The sequence below is a fragment of the Ruditapes philippinarum genome, unplaced genomic scaffold (assembly GCF_026571515.1).
Source record: "Ruditapes philippinarum isolate M1 unplaced genomic scaffold, ASM2657151v2 ctg941_1_1_1_1, whole genome shotgun sequence".
NCBI lineage: Eukaryota > Metazoa > Mollusca > Bivalvia > Venerida > Veneridae > Ruditapes > Ruditapes philippinarum.
The window spans coordinates 260433-288406 of NW_026862330.1; the positions used below are offsets into that span (position 1 = coordinate 260433).

The window sequence follows — 27974 nt, forward strand, 5'->3', positions numbered from 1 at the left end:
ATCATTTGTGATTAGAATTATATGTCTTGTACTTGCAATTTCAGATTTTAAACTTGAGAATTGTTACTTTTGTACATATATATCGTATATTTGTCTTCCATTACCGCGTCCGTTTTCTTTTAAAGATAGTGCTCGGCCTACTCTGATAGCTCTTGGTTCACCCCCCCCCCCCATCCGTTACTACTAAACTAGAGAAAACAGAATCCCCAAAGAAAGCCCAACACAGCAAAATTGAAAATGTTACAGACTCGGATGTTACAGGCTCGGTTTGATTATGAAGCCTGCATATTATTATCATAGACGTGAAAGGAATAATGAAAAAGATGGCAACACCCTAAGGGTGATTAAACAGTATTCAAGAAGTACCACAAACATGCACTCACAACAATAATGTCGTGCTGAAAGACCTTCAAGGATCGAAAATATTACATTTTTGATTGAATGTACGGGGAGACGTTTTACACCCGCGTAACGGCACAAATAACATTGACAAATAACATTGATGTGACAGTAAAATAGAGAAAAAGATTAAGTTATTTGTCGTATGTGTCAATGCATATTAGATGTGTGTTTGACGAATTTCGTAGATATATTAAGGATGAAAAATGAAAGCAAAAATAACCAACAAAACTACAATTATAAGATGTTATAGAAAGTTTTAAAGAAATCCAGTCATGTAATCATTAATTATCGCGGATGCCCGGTCATTTATTTCCATCATTTAAACTGAATCTACATATTGTTTACATCCGGTTGTCAAACATTTACCAATATTTTAAAGGATTTACAGTAACAATATATGGGGCGTGATGAACAAGTTATTTCCGGAGTGGTAAACTGACATGAAACGTGCATTTTGTCCAATAATTAGGATGTCCTTCGCCTACTCACTCACTATCTATGATTTCATCTAACTTCAATTTAAACGATGGAGGTCATACAAAAAGCTATTCGTACTAAAGGAACAAACTTTTAAACCCGGTATCAATATAATTATCAACTGGTCTTACATTTGAATGATTTTATGACATTTTTAAAGACAATATGTCTTCAGAAGACTGTATTACTCCTGTTTAGAAGAGATATATAAACTTTTGATGCAGGGTGATATTGCATTAGTTTCACTGAGTAACCAGACATTAAGGTAAATCGTTATTAGATTATATTTTGTAACATAGTTAAAGTTTCCTAACTTAATGCATAAGATATGATAAGATATTATAACATTATTTAAATTTCTTAACTAAATACACTAGATATGTTAAGATATTGTAACATAATTTAAATTTCCTAACTTTATGCACTAGGTATGATATTAAGATATTGTAACATAATTTCATTTTGCTTACTTAATGCACTAGAAAAGATAACATTTTGTAACATTTTTTAATTTTCTAGATTTGATAAAATATTGTTACATAAGATCAAGTATTGTAACATAATTAAAGTTTCCTAGCTTATTGCATTAGGTATGATTATATCCTGTATCATTTTCCTAACTTAATTATATGAGGCACTCAATATAGTAATAAATTGTAGAAAAGTTCACTTTTTTTTACTAGATATAACTTATCGCATGGTAGTTATTGTGGGACTTAATACACTAGTTATGATGATAATCAAATTTATTTAATATTTTACTTTCATTAAATACATGCGCTATCAGACGATCTATTGAAATATAGTTTACTTTTTACACAGTCGACATTTTAATTGATTGTAAATGAATGATTACAATACAATCACTTCTAAATGAATAACTACGGAAGCTTATCAGGGCCATCACTTATCTTAAAGTTTCATGTCATGTCAACTTGTTTTTTCTCGTTTTGACCAAAAACAAACCATGAAGACGTTATATTTAATACGCAATACGTTAAACATTCCATGAAGACGTTATGATTAATACGTAATACGTAGAAAGTTTTTAATCATTGCAAAAAGACTTTGTTGAATTACGTGAGCTATTACGGAAGCTTCAAAGGGTCACCTCTTACGCGATCTTTTGTGAGAAGATTTACGGAAGTGGAAAAAAGTAAGGCGCAAAGGCATGATATTGTCAGTGTTTTCGCAAAAAATAATTCGAATAAACGAGAAATTTTTAGCTAATTGGCCAAATTTTTTGTTGCAAGAAACAGAAACATTGCACATGACGAGTAATATTTTGGCGAGAAATTAATAAAAGGTCTTTTTCGAAAAACATGTAGACGCAATACTTGATACCTTTCACTTTCTCGAAAAAAATTATGACTCATTACCTAATACATAATACCTTGTCGCAAAAACTTTTGATGCATTACTCTAAAACATTTCATTTGATGAAAATATTGTTTGCGCAATTCCTAAAGTGTAGTCTGGTTTTCGTTATATTTTTGTCGAGAAATGACATAATTATATTAAGATACACAGCAGCGGTAATTTTGCACGACCGTAGGGAGTGTGAGAACAAGTGCATATTTTATCATACCCGATAAATAACCCTTTTATTAAATAATTATTTCAAAATAGTATACTGAGTTAAAAATAAAACCTTCATTGTTGAAATATTTTTAAAGATGTCTTTTAATAATGTAAATGTTTGGTTTGATTCAATATCTAGCCAACATGAAGAACGTCAACGCGCAATCTGATAACAACGTTCATGTGTGAGTTGTGTGTAATGTCTATGGACACGATGTGCATCTAACACAACGGATATAACTTGATTACACACCGTATATTATTAGTTATAAAGATTGATTGACAGTTATATGGCCATATATAAACGGTTGTTTGTAAATATAATCCGAGCTGCCGTCGAAAAATATAGGAAGTTTGAAATCATAAATTTACTGTGAGTCTGTCACGACTTTAAATACTAGATTTTTTTTTAAAAAAAAATCAGTTTTCACGGAGCTAGTGATCAATATATTGCTTTTAATATTTTGTGTCCATCTACTAGACCCCTTACCTTTTTGGTTCGAATCCCACAAGATACTTAATATCTCTTTTACATGAGGAAAGATACTTTAACTAATTTACGGAAACGTCTCTTGTTTTATTCAAGTTCCCGTGTTGAAAAAAATATCCGAGAAGCACCTGAAGGGGGTTCTTTTTTCCACCAGTTTAAACTGAAAAAACCAATAAATTTCCCTGAACGTAAAACCCGACAAAAAATCTATGTATCAACGCTTAATTTGTATACATTGTTTAAAATACTAGCTTTTCCAATTAGAAATTATCAACTTTGGTTTTATTTAGGTTTATATAAAACAAATTTTTTTTATTCGGGCGTTTTTTAAACTCGATGCTGATAAAAACACCCCAACTGAAAAAACCCAAACCCGTTTAAAAACAAGAAATTTTAAAATTATTGTAACAGTAAAAAACGATTGCCACGACTGGGACAACCCACTGGCCACAATCGTTTAAATTTCTAAATCCCGACGAGTTTTAAACACTGGAAAATACCACATCTAACTTGATTTTTTAAAGAATCCCATTAAAATCTTATTACGCACATTCAAATGTTTTCGATGATATCAAGACATTAATAACAAATAAAACATTATATTCGGTCATCTACGATACATGTAACGCGTGTGTTACGTGTGTGTGCGTTATGTATAACTGTGTTTTGTGCCACAGGCAAAAAAAAACATGAGATCACTTTCCATTTTCCTTTCTGCAGGCCTTATCAGTTTGCCACGGCTAGCCGCTATTCATACTGAATAACGCAATAGAATAATGTGTATAACCTAAAATCCGTGACCATCTACATACTTGCCAATGGCTTGAACCTCCACCTAAAAACCTTTATGACCAAATGGCTAAATAATGATATCAATGTCAGTCATAATAGATGTTTATGATTTATGAACTTTTTTTTTTCAATTTTTTCCAAATAGTTTAAATATAAATATATATTGATTTAGATTTGCTACACAAAATACACTAGTTAATATACATTAGTTTAACCTACGTTCTGGCATATCAATTTTAACCTGCCACGCGAGGAATTAATTACCCGCGATACCATGCCATACCTTAAGCTTTTTTTTCTCAAACTCATTCACCCCTTCAGACTACAACCGGCAAAGTCTTGCAGAAAAGGGGATGCATAATATAACCAAGTGGAGATCTTCTATCTGCATGTACTTAAAGTTAGAACTTATTAATTACTTTTGAAAACAAGGCTTTTTACATTAAACTGCCTACTGGAACCATCCTAAAACCACTGAAAATGCGATTGAAATTTGTTTGTTGAATTAATGAGCAACAGTTCTTATTACATCGCTATTACATCGCTTTGTTGCCATTTAAAAATACGAACCATAAGAATCATATAATATTATTATTAACATCTAAGTAAATCAATCTAATCAACCAGTCTGTCAGGTTAGACCCAATAAGTAAATTGTTCTGTCATTCTCCTTCGCTTTTTTCTAGATGATTAAGTTAAAAAAACATATTAAACTGGTGATTAAACGAATTTGTATTTTTGTTTTTCATTTAGCAACCATATGTGAAAGATTCAATTAAAATTTATATAATTATTTTTTAAACTGCGTGTTAGCCTTAATCTACAAAACATGTTTATATATATGAACCCCTGTAATTTCCAACACTATCGACAAAGATTTGTCCCTGAAAACACCTTATACAAACATGAATATTCGTACTACAAATCACCTAAGGTGCATGTATAGCTGCAATTGTACAAAATTTGGGAAACCAGCACCTATGAATAAAACTATTATGCTTAGTTCCCATAATACTATAAATTCACTTAATTAAGCTATTTAAATAGTCTTATTAAAATATAAAGTTATCCTGTTCCGTTCCGTTCCGTTAAATACCATAACCTACATTGGTATTGGTACTTTGCGGAACGGAACGGAACGAACAAAAATATATCACATTCATCTGCAACCTCAGTTTAATGTGACCGCCTGTAATTTCCAACACTATCGACAAAGTTTTGCCCTATGAAAACGCCCTATAGATACATGAATATTCGTACTTCAAATCACCTCTGATGCATGTATAGCTGCAATTGTACAAAATTTGGGTTAAAAATTATGAAACCACCACCTATGAATAAAACTATTATGCTAAGTTCGATAATATTATAAATTCACTTAATTAAGCTATTTTAATAGTCTTATTAATATATAAATTTATCATGTTCCGTTCCGTTCCGTTGAATACCATTACCTATATGGGTATTGGCACTTTGCGGAACGGAACGGAACGAACAAAAAGATATCACATTCATCCGCAATCAGTTTGATATGACCCCCCCCCCCGCCTGTAATTTCCAACACAATCGACAAAGATTTGCCGCATGAAAACGCCCTATAGATACATGAATAATTTTGCCCCATGAAAACGTCCTATAGATACATGAATATTCGTACTTCAAATCACCTATGGTGTAAAGCTGCAATTGTAAAAACTTGGGTTAAAAAAATAAAACCACCACCTATGAATGAAACTTTTATTCTTAGTTCCATAATATGATAAATTCACTTAATTAAGCTATTTAAATAGTTTTATCAAAATATAAATTTATCCTGTTCCGTTCCGTTCCGTTAAATACCATTACCTATATGGGTAATGGTACTTCACGGAACCAACTAAAAATATATCACATTCTTCCGCAACCACAGTACAATCTGACCAGCTGCAAAATCCAACACTATCGCTGAAAACGCCCAGAAGATAGACGGTGTATAGCCGAAATTTTACAGATCAATGCTTAAAATTAATCTCAATGACATTTATTCTGGCGAAGAGCGTTCAATTTTAGGAGCCTTAGTGTCTGTCTTGTGTGATATAGAACTATGTCCAGCGAGTATTTTTTTAATTTCGGAAGAAAAAAATGTCGCAAAGGGCAAAATATGGTGAATAAAAAGGGTGCAGTAAAACTGTCGCTACCTTGAAGGTCAAGGTCACAGAATGACCTTGCAGCAAAATCGTATCCAGCCCATAACTTCGTTATTTGAGGTAGGATTTTACAACTATTTCACAGAAATGATCACCATATTGACACAATGTGTTGCGCGCAACATTTGGGTTATTTTACTCTTTTAACTTTGTCTGTGACATAACTCTGAACTACAAGAGGTATACCTTCCTGTGTCCAAAACCTGTTCGGGGAGCATCACCCGGTTCAACCGGATCTTGTTTTACCAATGTCTCATATTCACAAGGAACATACCATAGGTGAATCTTTAAGTTTGTTGTCTCTGTGTTCATTGTAAAGTCTTGTATTTATATATTCTTGATAAAAATAAATATTTTTTAAACTTCATCACAAGTCATTGCAATTGACTTGACAACAATTTTTTTACATTTACAATAATTATATAACTATATTTACTATTTTTTGACAATTTTTCTGTCCATAACTGAATGAATGGGTGAACATTTTTTGAAATATTGTTACTCAGACAAGAATTTTTGCCAGGGGAATTTGTGTTTAATAAACACGTTCTTGTTAAATTCTTAACGTGCCACTAGGTGCTACTTCTTTTTATGCCACCGCAGCATCTGTGATGCGGTGGCATATAGCGATTCACCTGTGTGTGTGTTCTATAGATTATATAGTGAATTTAAAAAATCTTCTTATGAAAAACCACTGGTCCAATTGAAACCAAACTTGACAGGATTGATTCTTGGGTGAAGGGCTTCCAAATGTGCTCAAAGAATTTCATTCCATGCAGAAATCTGGTTGTCATGGCAACCAAAAGGAATAAAAAGAATAAATTTAAAAATCTTCTTGTAAAGACCCACAAGGCCTAGAGATATTTTGCATATGGCATTGTCTGGTAGACCTCTAGCAAAATTGTTCAAATTATAGCCCTTGGGTCAAAATTGGCCCCACCCTGGGGGTCATTGATTTTCACTATGTACATATAGTAAAAAATTTAAAAAATCTTATTGTCTGAAGGTACAAGGCTTAGAGCTTTGATATTTGGTATATGATATCATCTATAGGTAATCTACCAAAGTTGTTCAAATTTTGCCTCTGGTGTCAAAGTTAGCTTCGCCCCGGGGGCCATGGGTTTTCCATTTATGTATATAGTAAAAACTTAAGAAATTCATCTTCTTGAAATTGACAAATGCTAGAGGTTAGATATATTGCATGAAACTTTGTGTAGTGAACCTTTAGCCAGATTGTTCAAATTATAGCCCAGGGGTCAAAAGTAGCCCCACCCAGGGGGTCATTGATTTTCAGTCACTATGTAAATATTGTAAAAAATTATTAATCTTATTTTCTGAAGGTAAAAGGCTTAGAGCTTTGATGTTTGTTTTATAATATCAGCCATTAGGTCCTCTACCAAAGTTGTTCAAATTTTTTGCCCCTGGTGTGAAAATTGGCCCTGCCCGGGGGAGTTGATTTTCATTATGTACACATAGTTAAACAAATGTTTTCTGAATTGGAGAAAGCTACAGCTTAGATATTTGACATGAAAAAATGTTGTTTGTTGGACCTGTATCAAGATTGTTTGAATTAATCCATGGGGTCAAAATTTTGCCTTGCCTTAGGGGACAGTGACCTATTTTTTTGTCCTCTGATGTACAGCCATGAAATGTGGACTATATGCAAAGTTTAAGTTGTAAAATTGTACTGTGATATCAGGTGAACTAGATTTTGAAGATGTGACCTACGTGTGCAGTTATGAAATTTGAACCATGTGCACAGATTAAGATATAAAGTGAACTTTGTAATCAACTGGCGTAGATTTTGACAAAGTGTCTTACTGTGCTGGCCTTTGATGTACAGTCATGAAATTTTGGCCATGTGAAATATGACCGTCACCACCAAATTCACTAGACTCAACTGCATTGATAGATTTCTACTCTGATCTTTCATTTGAATTTTGAATAACAATCGATTTAACCACTTATCTGATAATAAGAATTAGATAGGTCAGTGATCTATACATTATGGCAATCTTCAATTGTATAGAAACAAAAAAAATGTGTTCCTACATTACTATTTAGTGTTGTACATGTATTAATGTGGTGGCATAGCGTTTTTCACAATTGCAATCTTGTTTAGAACTGATTTAAATTTTAATATAACAGACGCCATGTGTTAAAATTCTGAAGGTAAAGTAAGCATCTCACTTTTACAAGTTCTTAATTTCAAACATCAATTCAAATATTAATTTCCAATCAGTAATTTTGAAGTTACATTTTTGTTTGATGTGTGATGGCAAGTAATGCCAAAATGTTAAAAAAGCTACAAAGTCTTAATTTTTAGCATGCTCTGTATTTTATTCTCATACCTTTATTGTGATAAGACAGAAACAAAGTATATAAACATTTTATTTAGTTCCGCCCATTGTTTTCTCGTTTAGGGCACACGCTTTATATTACTTGGGGACCATACGCCGCTTTTCATGGAATGGCACGAAAGTGTCACATTGAAGGTTCCATGATAACCGCCGTATGAACACATCTGCGGATGTTTCTAAATTCAAAATTTTACTATTGCATGTTTAAATGTTGAATTCTGCTTAAGCCGGTGCTAGGGGGCGTGGACGGTAACTTGCACTTTCCAGTACTGTCCATGAACAGGCTCAATCAAACCGAGCCTGCAACATTTTCAATTTTGCCGTGTTGGGCTTTCTTTAGGGATTCTGTATTTATCTATTTTACTAGGTGAAGAATAGAAAGTCAGTCTTATCCAATTAGTAATTTTGAAGTTACATTTTTGTTTGATGTGTGATGGCAAGTAATGCCAAAATGTTAAAAAAGCTACAAAGTCTTAATTTTTAGCATGCTCTGTATTTTATTCTCATACCTTTATTGTGATAAGACAGAAACAAAGTATATAAACATTTTGTTGAGTCTAAGTCTTTACTAGGTGAAGAATAGAAAGTCAGTCTTATCCAATTAGTAATTTTGAAGTTACATTTTTCTTTGATGTATGATGGCAAGTTCTGCCAAAATTTTAAAGTTACTACAAAGTCTTAATTTTTAGTGTGATCTGTATTTTCCTTTTATATTTTTATTGTAATGTAACAGAAACAAAGGTTTCGTATATATAAATATTTTGTTGATTTTTAACCTTATATATATTAGGAATAGAAAATAAGTTTTCTTTAATTAGTGCCTTTGATGTTACAATTTTCTTTGATGTATGTTGGTTAGTTCTGCAAAAAGATTAAGAGTCATAAACTTTTTATGCGATCTGTTATATTTTATTTGAAATAAAACTAGAAATCACTCTTTGTTGTATTGTTTAGAAGTTGCATTGTCAGCATTGTTTTGAAACCAATTTGGAATTCATAAAAAGCTAGTATCCGGGTGTGTCTTATGTAATAACATTAAAGCCCTGGCATGGACAATGAAGGTTTTAAGATTTGACATTGAATTGTGACTGTAAATTCTATTAAGTTATTTTTTATGACAATTTTATCATACAAAACCAATTTTCTGTTCTACTTTTTTCTAACCTTTTATCATAACAGTCAGGTTGTGATTTCCATTGCACTCCAAAACTTTATTGTTGGTCAAATTTTTAGCTCGACTATTCGATAAGAATAGGAGCTATTGTAGTCACCCGATTGTTGACGTCGGTGTAACCACTTATGTTAAAGTTTTTGTAATACCTCAAATATTTTCAATGTCCATTGACATATGGCTTTGTACCGTTACACATTTGTTAAACATCATGACCCCAACCTGTAGACAGGAGGAGGTAAGTGTATCAAGCATTTGTACAGAATTATGCTCCTTTTTGAACTTAAAATATACATTAAGGTTTGCATAACACCTCAAATATTTTTATATTCTATTGAAACAAGTTGAAATTGTATACTCTTCTTTGACAGCATAATAGGACTCTCTCAAAGGCCTATAACTGTAACGTGTATTAAAGAAAAAAAATTCCATTCGTTATTAACATACAAAATTTTACATTTTCAAGGCTCTTTTACTATCAAGCATTAAGAATAGTCGAGCGTTTCTGTCATACCGACAGCTCTTGTTTATTACGGAATCTATTGCTTTTATATTTGGACATCCTTTTGCACAAAATCTTTAATTATGATCCATAAATGACACGGTTCTTCAAAATTGATTAAAAATAGATTCAACTTTCTTATCGAGATGAAATCAAAATGGCGAGACAGGTCCTTCCAACCCTATATTCTATATCAATCATTAGCACATATTTTCTTGATGATGTGTGGTAACAGAAAATTTTAATTGGTATCAACCTTCAAATACATGTAAAATGAATAATAATATAAACTTAATTTATAATTATGTATACCTTCATTTGCCTTTATAGTATTTCTTTAAGACCGCCTTTAAATAGAGTAATAAATATGACCTTGACACCTAAATGACATTGATCGTCTTGGTCATTTTTACCTCGACTTTAAAAAAAAACAAAAAAAAACAGTAGAGGTATTGTTATAGTCCTGGCGGCGCTGCCGTCTGCAAACTGGTACCTAGATCATAACTTTTTGAGTTCTTGGTATATTGTCTTCATACTTGGCCACACCAATTCTTGGGACAAGACCTTTCAGAAGACTACACTAACCTTGACCTTTATCCATAAATGACCTTGATCTTCAAGGTCAAATGTCCAAATTTTGCTTGTTCTTGCTGTTATTGGCTGTTACTTTGTTATTTTTGGATCGATTGTCTTCAAACTTGAAAATAATAATCTTCAAGGATAGCCCTTTTAAATAATCAGACAGACCTTGACCTTCACTTATAAATGACCTTGACTTTGATTAGTGCATTACATGACCAAATATATTTATTGGTGTGTATGTACGTACGTGGACAGGATTCATACAAACAATATTATAAAAAGGAAACGTTAAGATTTGTGAAAACATTTCTTTGTTTGCTTTCAGAAAAAGTAAAAAGTCGAGAGTTGCCCCGCCCGGCTCTGGATTTAATTTGTCCTAAATGGTCCATAATTTTATTAATAGATCGATTTGATTAATAAATCTGAGTTTGACCTATGATTGACCCTGTTAACTCAGCTTGTGGTCATGTTTTGTTTTCCTGTCGATATATATTTGCGTAAGAAGCAGCCTTAAAGTTAGCAGTCGAGCTGCCCAGTGGCCTAGCATGGGGGGAATAGATATCATATAGCCACAAAATAGTTTAAGAATAATGTTATGTATCAAAAATGCCTTTCTCAGACTATAAGAAGAGATGTGGTTCATCAGTTTCAAAGGAAACAACTCATAGCAGCCTTACGTTAACTGCTTGGCAGTCTAAGTACTAGAGGTGTGTTGTGTGCCGACTGGTGCTTCGGGTGGCTGCAAGGCGTCACAATATTGTTATGTCTGGAGCAACATGAGGGGCTGTCTGCACTGTAAAGTTTCTAGTGACTTCGATGACATTTGTGCAGAGCGTTTTTATTTTCAAAAGCGACCTACATTAAATTCAATTTAAAAACTTACATGTGACTTTTACCACCATTTGACATTGACAGTCTTTTCGTGGACAGATGTAAGACATGATGCGTTCCTTTGTTATTTTATCCTCCAGAAGGGGCATTTTGACCTTTCAATCTGTCAGTGCTATAAATTATAAATAAAAAACTGTTTGCAAACCAAGCACTTTCAAAGCACGGGAAAAGTTTGATAGTTTCAGGTGTCTAAAGGGTCGATATGCAACAGTGTAAGCATTCATCGTAAAGAATGAACTGTCTTTGTTTAGTAAAAACAGTTTTGCAAATAATTTCGTCTTATTACGGTGACTTTATAAACAAAGCTGAATACTAAATACTAATTTAAAATGTTTTATTTTGGACATGCAGAAGTTGCTCCTACCATTTCCTATTACGTGTCTTCTAATTTTTTCCAAATTCAATATCAAATTATTGGGCTTTACAAACATAAAGAAATGCCTTAGGGTGTCATTATTAGAATTTCATCTGAGAATTACATTGGCTTGACAGGTTTGACAAATTAAGTGTTCACTTAAGCTCTGGTATACCTCTAGGTAAAATCTACAAGTGTTAGGTTGCTTTCAACTGCTTATAAACTATAATCTTTATTTGATTGAATTATGTATTAATAAAAAGTAAGTTTCGTATGTCAAGGAAAATAAGATCATCACATTAAAATATAACTCTAGTCTGTAACATATTATCACCATAAAAAGTTTGAAAACAATACTTTTCCGTTTTTATTTAATACCTGTACAAATGTGACAAATTGACATTAGATATGTTTCGATATTCTTAATCTATCGTTACCTTACAAATTATCAGATATATGTACACAAATGAAATAATTTTAGGGAAATTAACACATTTCGATTCCATAACATTTTAACAATTATCAAATATACATGTTTTTGCATGGGCATAATACAGACATTATAAGAACAACTCCACGTGGCCTATTTACTACCGTTGTCATATACCCCATGAAATGTGTCCCACTCACTAAAAACCTAATTCTGTAGTAATCGACTATGAAGCGATGATAATATGTTTTGATAAACATCGCTTGCTTGTTCTGCAGTGTTCAGTTGTTGAAATAAATGTGCATTTAACCCCATCCAATTTTCACTCAACTGCCCCATTTCGCTGCAACAGCCATGGATAGGTGATTCCTTGGTATACACCCGCACCAGATTCTCCAATTCTTCTTCAGAACAATTTATTGCAAACGAACAATCTGTATAACCAAACATCCTTGGCTGATAATACATCATGTTGGGTTTACCTGTTACAGTCTCGCAATAAGTTTGTGCCCGAATCGTATGTATATTCCAGGATTTCTTAAAACTGTCAATATGATTTTGAATGAGAGGCATAAAACAAAGTCTGAGCCATTCGATATGCAACTGATCGGTATTATCAAATAGGTTTTGATCAATCAAATTTTTAAAAGGTTCCTCCAATAACAAGTAAAGTTTCTCGAGAGGAAACTCCAAAGCATTTCAATTCCTTGATTTGCAGTTGATCTCCCAACAGAAACAGAATTGTACCCTGACATGCTATCAGTATGTGACATTCTAAGTGCGATCTGAAGGTTCTCTAATGTACAGTTTTCAGTCCCTGCATCAAAATTCTGGAAACAAAGTGATCCCTCGGAAGCATTAATCACAACAAAATAACATAAGAATTGCAGACTCGGTTTGATTGAGTCTGTACATGAGGGATAATGAACAAGTGCAACATCCCTCACGCCCCCTAGCACCGGCTTGAGCGGTACTCAATTCTTAACACTTTATAGTGTTGGCACCAATGATCTCGAAGGACCAAAAAATATAACAACACTAGAGTGAAGTACGGGGCAACTTTTTACGGCTGCCACACAGCACTTGACACCTGCTGTTGTGAAGTACAAAATTCTGGAAACAAAGTGATCCCTCGGAAGCATTAATCACAACAAAATAACATAAGAATTGCAGACTCGGTTTGATTGAGTCTGTACATGAGGGATAATGAACAAGTGCAACATCCCTCACGCCCCCTAGCACCGGCTTGAGCGGTACTCAATTCTCAACACTTTATAGTGTTGGCATCAACCCTTACCATTCTAGGTACATGACCACGTTTCTTTACACGTTGCATGAAATAAAATGCAAATAAAGCAGGGTTTTAATTTGATGGTGCAGCTCTCAACCATAGAATTTTTCGGGAAAATCCATTTATAGCTCCATGAATTAATATTCCAAATGGTTTTAGTTTGTCATATCCGTCAACATGAATTACGAAGTTTGGGCCTCGATTGAAATATTGTCTACGTCTTAATCGTCTTGCTTTCCTGTTGACTACTCCACAAGAGTCTAACGCCTTAAGACAAATCCTCACTGTATTTTGATGTGCTCTGATTCCATATCTCAAAAAAGCATTCTCCATGCTGCTCTGTAACCTAGTTCAGAATAACCCTCTCGATGAAGCTGTACTACTCCACGAGCAATATCCTCTGGGTTGCTTTCTTCACGTCTACTTAAGTTTAAACGTCGAAGAATTCTTTTTATTTTAGTTTTGGAAAATACAATATGGTGAACAAACAAAAACATTCCAGCCATTTCCAAATGCGTATAACAAAGATTGAAGTATTTTTGGACAGTATCGTGTCGGCTCAGCTCATCTCGTAGCATACCATAAGACAACTTGATATGAATTGCCACAAGAAGTATCTGAAAGTAATCAAATAGCAAAGTAAATTATTAGAATTTTTCACTTAACATCATTAAATAGCAACATGCCTCCAGGTTCTTGCTTATTTTTATGAAATTTTTAAAAATGTATCTAAAAGTAAAGTATTGTAAAATGAATAAAGAAAGTCATTTATACATTTCAAACGGCATGTACAATCCACGTTAATAATAAAAAAGAGGTTAAAATATACATAAAAAATTCTTACTGCGTAACTAACGCAGTACTAGTGATTAATATTGCAAAAGCAGTCATTAAACGCTCATAACATGTAAAAAATTATTTAACTATTAAATCTTCTTACTTTTTAAAGATCTTAATAAATTTTTCCAAAGATTCAATTTCTTGAAATATTTTGGCTCATGTGGAGGCGTCTTTCAGTACTTTTGCAAAGAATATTATCGATTTCTATTAATATATGTAAAATAAAAGATTACGACTAACGACAACAACGATGATTACGACGACGACGCATAAGACTAAGACGACTATTAATATAAATACTGCTTCTACTACTTAACTACTCTTACTTCTTTGGCTACTACTATCACATGTACTTCTACTTATTATTACCTACTTCAACTACTACAACTACTGCTGCTACTGCTACTTATACTGCTTCTACTTCTTTGGCAATTACTTCTACTACTGCTGCTACTTATACTACTTCTACTACTGCTGCTCCTACTACTACTAGTACTGCTGCTGCTGCTGATGATGCTGCTTCTGCTGCTAGCAATACTAGGAAAAATACTACTGCAACGTTGAATGGCGCTTTTCCAATTATCGGGGTATTTTAGGGGGTTTAAAACAACAACAACAACAATCGACTCTTTCAAACAACTATGTAAATATAGCACACATCACTATGAACTTACGGTACGCTGATTTGGGTATACTAGTAGGCAGATCCAAGATTAGTGTCTGTCTTTTATCATATAGAACTGATTCAAGCGGTTTTTATTAGTGTTTTTTTTATTTCTATTAATTTTGGAAGAACAAAAAGGGGCAAGGTATGGTGAATAAGTAGTGTGCAATAAAAATGTTACCATTTCTTCTGTATAATGGCAGATAATGAGCTTGGGCATTTTTGTAGAAGTATATTTTTGAAACCGGTTCATGGCGGCCGTGTTTTAAAAGTATCTTTTCATTTCTTCAATACTGCATTTTAATTGTACTTTCTAGTGAATTGCAACATGTTCACAAGAGAAGAAAATTGCATACCACAAAACATTTGCACTCAAGAAGCGTTTTAGCAAGAACATGCCTGTTGGTAGCTTTGCAGCCAATATTGTATTTCCAATTGTTCGTATGGTTCCAAAAAATGCACCCAAATTTCATTCATATTATTACATTTGCAAATTACTTTTTATCATATTTTGGTAAACTGTTCCAAGCATAGTATTATGTAAAACAAATTATCATAATTTGTTGATTTTGTTTTCTAAGTCACTGTGACCTTGACCTTCACCCGACATAATCCATTGTATAAAATGATCTACCTTACATTGAGATTCACTTTCTGGCAAAGTTTAGTCAAAATCAAAGCAAAAATGAAAACGCTAGAGCGGTAACGCCAACTTTATTTACGGAAGACGGACGACGGAAAAATTTACCACAAAAGCTCATCCTGTTACGTGGCAGGAGAGCTTACACATTATGAAATTTGACCTTGATATCGGTATGACCTTGAAAGGTAAACATATAGTGATGATATTACATAACTTTTTTTATTGAGTTTTGTATTATTTTCAAAACTTACCTCAATAAACACGTTTGGCTAAACCTCCATATTGAATTTCTTTAATATGACATTGTATTGGCAATTAAATTCTTTATAATGAAACAGAGATATGCTTTGTTAAGTACTTCATTGGTTACTTTTGCCAGTCGCAATACAACTAGTATATTAAGTACTTTGATTTTACTTTTAATGATATCATATATATTGATAATTATGCATCCTTTTTTCTGAATTAAATACTAAGGTTAATTAAGATTCCTAAAAATGCTGTGTTTGGTAAGTATTTATCCTGTTATTGCATGCTTACAATCATTTTAAACCATTTTTTTGGGAGGGGGCCCACATAAATTTTAAGGTAATTTAAGCATACTGTTAAGTCTGGATGAACAAATAAATTGGAGTAATATAGTTATTTTGTCGCTTTAGCATTTTTATGCCCCCGAAGGTCGGCATATAATAATCGCACTGTCCCTCTGCCCGCCCTTCCAAACGTTTGTTGGATAATCATGTCCTCGCTTTAAGGGGCGATTTAAGTGAAACTTCACAGGATTGTTTGTCACCAAATCTAGTTGTGCATACTTTATTGGTTTTCCTCTTGAATCTTTTTTTTGCACAGATATGGCCCCTTTCTGGTCATTTTTCGAGTAAAATAAACTTGTCTGTGCTTCATCAAGAAAACTGAGGAGTGATTCCAGTGACACTTCACAGGAATGTTTGTCACTATGCTTAGTTGTGCATAGTATCTTGATTTTCCGCTTGAATCTATTTTGGGACAGTTATAGCCCCTTAATGTTCATTTTTTGAGTAAAATAAGCTTGTCCGCGCTTCATCACCAAAGCAGAGGGTGGGGATTATTCACAGAATTGTTTGCCACCAAGCCTAGTTGTGGATTCTTCCTGATTTCAGTAAATTAACTTTGCCACTTGGAAAATTTCAGTGAGCACTTATAAAATTGTTGGCATGCCAAGTATAGTTGTGCATTGTGCCATGATTTTGATTTTTCGCACAGTTATGGGCCCTTAATGATGATTTTAAGTGAAAATTGTTTAGACTTTTATCGGAATGACATTTATCAAAGGAGGTCGGGCATATATAACCAGTATTTTGGCATATATTGAGGATTTTATTTCAGAGCTTCCTATCGGGGGCATTAGTCACTTCAGTGACAGCTCCTGTTTAAGAATTTGTTTCCGTGGATTAAAATGCAAAATAAGGTAGGTAATGGCAGCCGTAAATCACTGACTATGAAATAATAAGCTATCATGAAAAGCCAAATGAGTGAGAATCTAACAAAGCGTGTACTACGACATGTACCTACTTAGACTGATACTTGCTGGGCTGCTACAACCACCGCCGCCAGCACCGCCACTTCTACAACTCCTATTACGACTTATTGTAATACTACTAATAATGACGATGATAAAAATTATAACATCATACCAATACTGTTAGAACTTTCTCCATGACTTCGACAAATACGCTGCCTGCTGTAGTCTTGAATATCACAATTTTATTAAAACTTATTTAACGAAATAATAAGCCATCGTATGCAAAACGAAAGACGATCTCGACAAAATTTATAACGAAAAGCGGAATACACTTTAGGCATTGCGCAAACTTTTTTTCATCAAATGAAATGTATTATGGTAATGCATCAAAAGTTAATGCGAGAAGGTGAAATGAATTAGATATTGCGTCATAATCTTTTTCGAGAAAGTGAAATGCATCATGTATTGCCTCTATATTTTTTTCGAAAAACACCTTTTATTAATTTTTCGTCAAAATATTAATCGTTATGTGTAATGTTTCTGTTTTTGCAAGAAGACATTTGGCCAATTAACTCAAATCTTCTCGTTTATTCGAATTATTTTTTGCGAAAACACTCAAGATATCATGCCTTTGCACCTTAATTCTTTCGACTTGCGTAAATCTTCTCATAAAAGATCGCGTAAGAGGTGACCCTTTGAAGCTTCCGTAAGCTATTTAACAATGCGAGTAACGTATTTGCGTCTTACTAAATATTTCAGCAAAGTCGTGAAATCACGAAGTTTCGACAGGATTGTTGTCGAAGAAACAAAAGCTTCAAGCATATCGAGAAAAATTCAGTTGCAATGTCTAAAAGCTTCTGATCTTTGTCATTAAATTTTATCGAGAAATGCAAAAACATCTTATCAATGCGAATAAAAATAAGTCGACTTAGCGCAAAACGTCTCACCAACTGTAGGCACTGATACGCTTCCGTAAATAACCATTCAATGACATATGTTTTAAATACTTTTAAAGCACGCATGCACTATACCTACAGTTGTATCTTAATTTGCATGAAACCTTACATATTGTTAACGAGTTAAATTTCGGTTTAGTATACAAATTAGATAATATAACCTAGCTTAAAACACTAATTATCAACATAATTCACTCAACCAAATATGCAGTATTCCCTCCCTCCGTACTTAAAGGGTAACATTTATGTGAAAGAATTAGTACATTTTGTTACATCACGCATAGTACACACGCAAAATGTAACATGTGATTTTAAATATTTAATACTTTTCCTAAAATACATTGTATAGATATAATAATAGTTTGATTTGACTGAATCATCTGTAGGTGTGCCGCTTTAAATTGTTTATTTTGTATCATTTTGCAAGTAGTTTAAAGGTGATAAATATAAATAACATTTACAAACTGTAACCATAGTAAAATAAGTTAATGCGCCATGAAATCACGAAAAGTGATATTTTTAGAATTACGAACTTCAAGATACATTTATTATATTTGAAAATTAACCCTAACGCTCCTGTGCCATTAGCTAATTGCCATTGTGTGTTTACATCAAATATAAACTTTTGTTGTATTGTTTGTATAAAATTAGATTTTAATTAAGTTATAATTGTAGTTTTATAGATATGTCGATAATAAACCACACATGCCTTAAATAATTTAACGATCAAATAGATAACTATGTTTTTATTTATGAATATCTAAGGTTTCAATTTTAAAAGATCATTACATCAGTATAGACTGGAATATTTATTGTTAATTTCACTTAAATTTATCAAAAAGTTTATTAATCAGTAGGAAAATCTTCTCAGGTTAAGAGACAGATACTGAGGAAGTTTAAATTTTACTTTTATTAGAGAACGTCATTGATAAGTTACGTCATAATGCATGAATATTCGTCATAAAAAATTATAGTCATTGAAAATGATCTAATTATAGAATGCAAAAAACACCATAATTTCTCAACCGTTGTGAGACATTTACAGTTTTAATATTTCGGAAGTCAAATCGATAAAAGGTGTTTTATTTTAAATTTTATTTTCTAAAGATCGCTTTAAACAACAAAGATGTTTTACCAGATGATAACACTGTGCGTAATACTGATGATCATGACGTGTTACTCACAGAAAACAGACGATATAACACGTGACCGGAAATCGCCATGTTCTAATTCTAAATGTGGAAAGTACAGGTCAGATAAGTTTCATTTGTATAATCTTATATTACTTTGGATTTTGGCGTAGGATTTTGGCGTAGTTACATTTGTTCGCTCAAACTAAATTTTCCTTATTTTTTTTATCATCTTTTTGCAAAATTTTGTAATTATTATTCACTATACATGATATTTGATAGTGATATAAATTGATTTTCAGTCACAAGTAATTCAAATAGTGATTAAAGAAAGTATAATATTACAGGTATTGTAAACTCATATACTGAAGAGAGTATTGCCCGTTAAAAAATTATTTTGTCACACAGTTATAGGAAGATTTTGAAGATGTTTCCAGGAACGTTTTATACGAGAAAACAAATAGAAGGCAATGAAAGACAGTTCAGGGTGGCACGTATGAAATACCTCGTTGAGCAAGGTATTCATATGAAGTCAGGGATGATCGGGGATGGTGACTCTTGTTGCCCTACGTAAGCAATAAACTTTCTTTGTTTAAAGTGATAGTATGCTCATTTTTGCACTGTCAAGCCGAGATAACGCATGTAGTTGTATATTTCAAAAGGTTGACTTTTTAAATGACGATTGAAAAATAATTTATAATATCAAATGTAACGTGTAAAAACTGCCTTCAAAATACAAAGACTACCCCACTGATTTTTCTTTATAAATTTAACATTATCGATATGTATAGATTTTTTTTGTGGGTCACAGGGGTTATTTTAGTTATAAACGAACATTCACTTTTTACTCTTGTATGGGCATAATGTCACTTTAAAGTTGTTAATTCAAAGTTATTTTTCTTCTGTCGGATGCGAAAATATTTATAATGTTAAACATAAAAGGATCATTTTGTTATGTAATAGAAAGAGCACCGAAACACGAGGCTATCTGATTTGTACGAGGGGGCGTAGCCCCCGAGTATTAATCAGATTACCGAGTGTTTTGGTGTTCTTTCTCTTTTGTATCATAGTCAAACATAAAAACACGTTCCCTGTTGTTACAATATGAAACCCCGGCAAAAATGAACCATTGAACGAGCATCTAAATATGACATTTCTGTCGATTTCACTTTCACTGCCGTCACAATATGTAAACCCCAGCAAAAATGAGCCAATCAATGGGCATGCTCTGGAGTGCGGGTAACTAATACCCGCACTCCAGTTAACGCACTGTGCATGTATATGTATACGATTTAACCCTGACACATTTTCAACAGAAAGGTCTCCAAACTATGATACAATTTGTATTTGTTTCTGTGTGCTTTTGTACAAATTTAGTGGGACGGAATATAATAATTTTTTTACAGTTTTGAAGAAAAGCTAAATAACATGACTGTTTATATTACCTTTATATGTGGGATTCAAGTATTTCATATGAATTATTACAACTTAAAGTTCATACAAATACATAATAATTTTCGAACATTTTCAAATGTAACTTTTCAGAAAAACCCTTACGTTCACAAATTTCACGATGACCAATATTGACGGAGAGAACAAGTATTTAGTACATACACCGCCTAAATACCAATTCATTCCTCATGGAGTGTGCATGTAAGTTTTCAATAACGCCATCTTAAAATATCTGACACGTTTTGGTGTAAGCTTATGTTAATTAGATGAATTTAACCGTATTGTTAAATATTATTTAGTTTTCAAATGCCTTTACTTACACTGAAAATATTTTGTTTAAACAAAATAGTATGGTGCTAAGAAGTTAGCTGCTTGATTAAAAGAATTAACTTAAGTTCGTTCTTTTGCTCTTGCACATATCATATTTCAGTTTTGTGTTAGGGTCTACTATGGGCTTCTTTTTTCGTGAGAGTGGAAGGATTTGATAAAACCAATGATTGCCTCATGATTATTTTTTAACCTTAAGTACAAAGTTCATCGAAGGTATAATAAGTCGACAGCCCCAATAGCTGTCATTAAGTAGTCAGAATAAATCATTCATAAATTATCATCCTCATTAAAACTTTGGTTAACCGGTTTACTGCTCAGAAAAAGACGCAGTACAAAATTTGTTCTTTAATAATAAGAAAGTGACGGAGCAAGTTAATCATGCAATGATATAAAGCATAACTGCATCAACTTCTATTTCTCATTTAAAAAACATCCGATATATGTTACAAAGTGCTTTTTTGGCCAGATATGAAATTGTATATACCATTGTCGGAATAAAAAAGAAATTCGGGAGCATCTTACGTACATATCAATTAAATGTTCGAAAGGCGATACCAAAGTTTTGATGATTTCTTTTAACAAAGTAATCACTCACCTCATTTGCATAGTAATAACATGCTTTATTATATACATATGATAAATGTTAAAACGTTACAGCCACACTGTGTGTTATATGATATGAAGGACAACGCACTCGGAAGTAATATATAGATATTTGATATTCATCCCACTGTAAATTAAACACTATATAATTATTGTTTTATATTTATATCTTCAGGAAAGGAGGCACTTGTGATGGGATATGCGTCAATGAACCAGTTACCCACTCTCTATTGACGTACAATGTTGAAAAAGGAAAGCTGGAGTTTGACCTGTTTATCGTACCAGGATATTGTTCATGTAAATCAGTATAACACTTGACCTTGTGATATGTATACACATTGGCTTGCACAATCGACATCTAGTCCAATGTACAGTTGATTTTTAAAGACAGTATAGTAAATATTTGATGTAATATACATGTATCTTTCAAAATGGACTATTATTACATGTTACTATTATTAACTATTATTCTTAAGTGATATTTTTTTTTGTTTGCTTCAAACATCAAAGTATATGATTTGTGTCCAAAATATCTATTTGACCAATAAATTAATCAATACTGTGTTACTATACAGTTCATTGTGAAGTTGTTTATATATCCTCGACTAGGTTCTAATAACTACACACCAAATATTTGAAATTAGTAGATTACAACAAGTCATTCATACTTTTAACTGGATACTGATTTACCATAAAGAAGAGACCACGATTCGTATGAATAATTTTTTAAAGCCATCAACAGTTATTAACGTGTTTTTCCTCACTGTCACTTTATATTTTTTCCTTGGGTAACAAGTTTTAAAGATATACTATGCTCAAACTTGATATTAGAAAATGTTGATAATTCTTTAACAGCCTATTGTAAATTTAAAATAAACATGATTTCATTAAAAGTAGATTTGTTATAATAATTGTTGGAAATTCTACACACTTTTACACACTTTATGAGGAAGCTATCCAGCTAGCTTACGGAACGTCGGTGGTTCTACTCGGGTACCCGTTCGTGCCTGAAATAATGCACAGAAGGGCACCTGAGGTCTTCCTCCACCAGTAAAGCTGGAACGTCGCGATATGACCTATACTGTGCCGATGTAACGTAAAAACCCAAAACAAACAAACAAATCTACACACTTTGGGTGATATATCGTGTAAATGAAAAAAAAAACAACAACAAAAACAAAAAAAACCCCAAAAAACACTGGCAGTTTCTTCTAAGAAAATACCAACTTTATTTGACCTGTAATAGGGAACACAGCTTCTCATACATATTGTATTCATTCTTTTATTCAAATTAGACATATTCGGTAGATATTTTATTACATTTCGATAAATTTCTGAGATTAAAGCATTTTACACAAGGATGGGCATAATTTTACTTTAACACTTTATAAATTTGAATATTTCATAAAGAAAAAGACTGTCATGAATATACAAAGCCTGATTTGTTAATGGGTCAATTACATTTATATATATCGATCATGGTAAACAACAAGCCATAAATATTTAACACCAAGACTATTTTCAGATATAAACAGGAGGCATGGATCTCAGTCACATGACATTGCTGATAATGCAAAAAGCTACTACAAAATCATAAAAACTACGTGTGTTATTTTTCATTTTATTTAAAATCTTATTTTATCAAGACAATAAATAACCTAAAAATACAAAGTTACTAGTAAAGTAAACATAAATTTAAACATGAAATAAGTATGATAGCAATACAATATTTCTAATTTTTGTTTTTTAACAAAACTACAAAAGGGTCAATTTACTCGACACAACTGTGAAATTATTGAATAAATAGTGACATAGTTCATTACCGATGGTTTGAATAAAAACTCCATTTCAAGTATCCCATATTATCTGTCTTTATGATCAGTGTTTAAATCATCGATTTACAAAAAAGCAAGCAAAACAGAATAAAAAATGTAATAAACCACAATATAAATATAAAAGAGAGGAAAAAGAAGATCAGAAACTTTGCAATACTCACAAAACCCCCAAACGAAACAAGCATTGATATTACAATTACATTTAAAGAGAAATAAGAAAACAAACATGTTTTGAAATCACTTTTGAATCTGTCAAACATGCAGTTCAATAAACTCAAAAGTTTTTTTTATTAGACATAATACTCAAATCAAGCTTTAATCATGTCAACAAGAAAGTGCCAAGAAAATGCCACTGCAATTTGTCCAGAAATACTTATAAAATGTTTTTTTTTATTTATAATTGTCTGATATCATCTCTTTATCAAAAGACCAAATATTCTTTTTAAATGTACACATTTTTTGCATACTGGTATTTTATCAATCTATTCCGTATCGCAAAACTTTTTTCAGAAATGCTAAATCATCTTCCAGTCATTTTATGTCTGTTTAAATAATAATAACTTTTATCTTCTTGTCTTATTTTCATTACGTTTTTCGACAACTCATTTTACACACTTTGCCATTGTACGGCTAGTAACAATTAACTTTAAATGTTTTTTTTTCTTTTAAACTCCTCTGTTTCAATTCCAATATAACTTTGAGTTTATTTGTCACTGGCCAACTCTGACGATCAGGTGGTAAGAATTTATACGACCTTGAAATCGTCATATGAATTCTTGCATGAACAGTACCCTGGTATGTTGAATAGATCAAATCGGAAGTTGTTGTTTTCATCGTACCCTAGGAGTGTAATGGTTTTGTTTTCTAACGTACATTTTCCTTGACAGCTCCCTTTTCCCCTGAAATATAGCATTTTGTTTTTGAACAAAGGCAGTTTATTTATCATATAATTATATAACTCCACCCCTTTAAAAGACCTGTTTAGCTATATTTAATATATGTTTCTTATTCATTCATGTAGAATAAATCACTTGACATCATTTTATAAAATATCATTTCCAAGTAAGGTGCGTCATTTATTAATTAAAACATAGAATGATATATGTAGGTATTACTTAATGTTTACAAACTTTGATTAAGATACTTACGAACAGTTAGCAAGCGGCATATACTGATACATTGTCTTGGAATCGACGGTGAGATTCACTATCGTCATCATTCTATCATGAATGTTAAACATCTTCTTAACGTATGTATGCTTTATTTCCCTAGAGAATATAAAACATTTAAACATTATTGGCTTTTATTACAATATAACCGAAACATTTACTTACGCAATAAATCTTTATGGAAAAACATTGCAACAATTCGTTAACTGTTGTTAATAATTCACAAAACTTAAAGCAAGATCTGTTTGTAAAACGTTCCATTTATTCCCAGTTTCAATGCAAATAATCAAGGCATAAATCAAATATTTCAAGGCATAAAAAACATTATCGATTAAATAATTGAAATAGTTTTGATTTGCTGCTATCATTACTTCTTGCAAATTTATTTATTTTGTGCTTAGACTGCTGGGCAGCAAATTATATTACTTTTGCGACCAGTGAAGACAAAGACCAGCCTATGCTAGCCAGCCTATCAAAGTCTATGCCGTCTGATCGCCGTCTGCATAGTTGGCTATTCAGTCAGTGCGTTTTTCGATTTTCCCTTAAAATGATAAATGATTTTGTCTTGCTTGAAAGATGTACAAGTCCATTTCAGATATTAAGTGCTGCGACTTCATTGATATTTTCAATCTTTTGTATTATTCTAAAGTAATACGAAAAGACTTTTTCAAACCGAGCTATACTTATTAGTTGGGCGTTCTTTATGGTTTTCGATTAATCTGTTTTAAATACAACTTAGATAGATAGGTAGGTAGGTAGGTAGGTAGGAAGGTAGGTAGGTAGGTGGGTAGGTGGGTGGGTGGGTAGGTAGGTAGGTAGGTAGGTAGGTAGGTAGGTGATAGATAGATAGATAGATAGATAGATAGATAGATAGACAGACAGACAGACAGACAGACAGACAGACAGACAGACAGACAGACAGACAGACAGACAGACAGACAGACAGACAGACAGACAGACAGACAGACAGACAGACAGACAGACAGACAGACAGACAGATAGATAGATAGATACATACATAGATAGATAGATAGATAGATAGATAGATAGATAGATAGATAGATAGATAGATAGATAGATAGATAGATAGATAGATAGATAGATAGATAGATAGATAGATACATAGATAGATACATAGATACATAGATAGATACATAGATACATAGATAGATACATAGATAGATACATAGATACATGTATATATATGACAAGGGGGAACCCCAGCTTATAATTCCTGAAATACCCTCTAGCAAACTTTTTAAAACATGAACAAATCAAACATATAAATAGGAGAAAATACATACGTTGGACAGCAAACGTCCCCGTCGTGCATTGTTCGTTCAGAATTTGTATTATGAAGTTCTTCCCTATCTAATGGTGTGTGTTGAATTGCGTTATCGGTATTATCAAATGCATCAATTTCTTTTTCTGAAAAGAACATGCCTTTCAACATTTCTATATCTCTGTCAGTTCTGAAATTGTCAGTAACATAATATCATATAGTTTTACCAATAAATTACTACACATATTAGTTATTGTAGTAAATTATTGGGTCATAAGCTATGACAACTTGTGCACACAAATCAAAGTGGCAATGTTATGCTATGTTGACAAATTCATTTTCATAAGTGAGAGATTATTATTGAACACTTAACGCTTAAATCGGTTTATAAAATTCCATGTTGGGTTCTATTAATTACAAATAAATAGTGGCATTATCAATTCGTAAGGAAATCACTATTTTTGATCACTAATTCTTTTTCTTTAAAGTTATTGCTCATCTCTACTTTAGAGGCGTTGTAAACGTTTAAAATCTAAGGTCAAATAGATTAAATGAAATAATTTTATAAATTTGAAAATGAATGTTACTGTTTCAAGGACGATTAACATTCAAAGAAGAGAGCCTTTCAATATATGTCAATATAAGCGCTATTCATACTAAGCTTTTTAATCGTATATTTTTAAAAAATATAAAGTACCCTCACTATTCCGAGTTCCCGTATCCTCGAATCAGCGATGTAATGCTTCCCTTTCCGTAAATAAGAAACGTCCTTACCTTGTTTTTATGTCACATGGGCCTTTTAGACAATCCTGTAAGTAATTCGCTTTAAATCGTGGTGGTAAATTGATGGGGAAACATAAAGCGAAATAAATACTGTAACTGATAAATAAATTTATCTTCAAAGCACATGGTAACAATTTCATTTCCGTAAGATTTTTAACTCAGCAAAGTTTGATGATTCCAAAGAACTATTCGATGATTTGAATATGAATAAGAGAATGAATTCGAACAGTTTAAATACATTTGAGACTTGTCCATTTATTATTTATAACCTCTAAAAGTACTCCAAATAACTGGACATCAAAGAGAATAATTGACTTCAAGTTTGGAAAATGATCTATAAACCACTTGGCAAGTGGAAATGTACCACTTACAAAAAGCCCCTAAGATATATAAAGGTAAAACATTGGCTGTCCCTGAAGCTCACATAAAAGCCCCAGTATAAAATATATAACGCATTATATGCACTTATGCCGATAAAATTTCAGAAAAGCGGGTGATGGACCTTTCCAGTTTTTTGCAGCGGAACATTTAGCCACACCCTTTCCATTCATTGCAAGATCAACTGCTCACAAACAGTATCACAAACATAACCACGTGTTCTTTTGTGCAAACCAGGTCAACCAGTGACTATGTATTATATTAGTTTAGCAACTGGATAACAAGTTAACCAATGTACATTAAACTGTAAACACTATAAAGGTCCATTAAGACACATGCTATTGTCTATTTTGTTTAGTATTACGTCTTTGTCATTTGCACGCTGCACCGTTTTTTACGCTTTTGTTATCGCGAGCACAAACGAAATCAAAAACTATTAATGTGTCGAAGTACTGTTGAATCCATGTTGACACTATGTAACGAGCATAAACTACTGAAAATATGTACAGAAAAAATCTTTTGTGAGGTTAATGTTGTTGTAAGTTGTTTTCAGTTATACATAGACAGATACTGTATAATAGAAATGTTAAAACTTTGCATTGCCTTAAAATAATATATCAGAATCCTTTTAAGTGGTCACCGAACTCGTTTTAGAGTTATCTGCATTCGAATTTGAAAAGTTATACACATTTAATGGTAGATAATTCACAAGGTTAGTAAGGTCTTAGTTCTTTCTTCTTTTTTATGTAGCTTACTTCCTTTCAAATGATTTTGCAAAACTTCAAGAAAAAGTGTACAGCGTATCGTTTTGTTGTTGTCAATTTACTCAAAGATAGTTACTTTTTTAAAAGAGTGTTGTTTACTATACATTAGATAATAAAGGGAACACAAATGTAAC

General features: G+C 32.4%; 2 protein-coding genes across 2 annotated transcripts; one reads left to right on the plus strand and one right to left on the minus strand.

The window, feature by feature from the left end:
* The first annotated feature begins 936 nt into the window (after nucleotides 1–936).
* On the plus strand, nucleotides 937–22203 carry LOC132718693 (uncharacterized). The gene is made up of 5 exons (XM_060702408.1): nucleotides 937–1144; nucleotides 19222–19365; nucleotides 19653–19814; nucleotides 20790–20897; nucleotides 21805–22203. Exons 2-5 carry the CDS (start codon nucleotides 19241–19243, stop codon nucleotides 21938–21940), a joined length of 531 nt encoding a protein of 176 aa, XP_060558391.1. The 5' UTR covers nucleotides 937–1144; nucleotides 19222–19240; the 3' UTR covers nucleotides 21941–22203.
* A 658-nt stretch (nucleotides 22204–22861) lies between these two features.
* Nucleotides 22862–26097, minus strand: LOC132718675 (uncharacterized). The gene is made up of 3 exons (XM_060702391.1): nucleotides 25938–26097; nucleotides 24613–24732; nucleotides 22862–24363 (listed from the first exon to the last, which is right to left on the minus strand). Exons 1-3 carry the CDS (start codon nucleotides 26084–26086, stop codon nucleotides 24210–24212), a joined length of 423 nt encoding a protein of 140 aa, XP_060558374.1. The 5' UTR covers nucleotides 26087–26097; the 3' UTR covers nucleotides 22862–24209.
* Between the last annotated feature and the right edge of the window lie 1877 nt (nucleotides 26098–27974).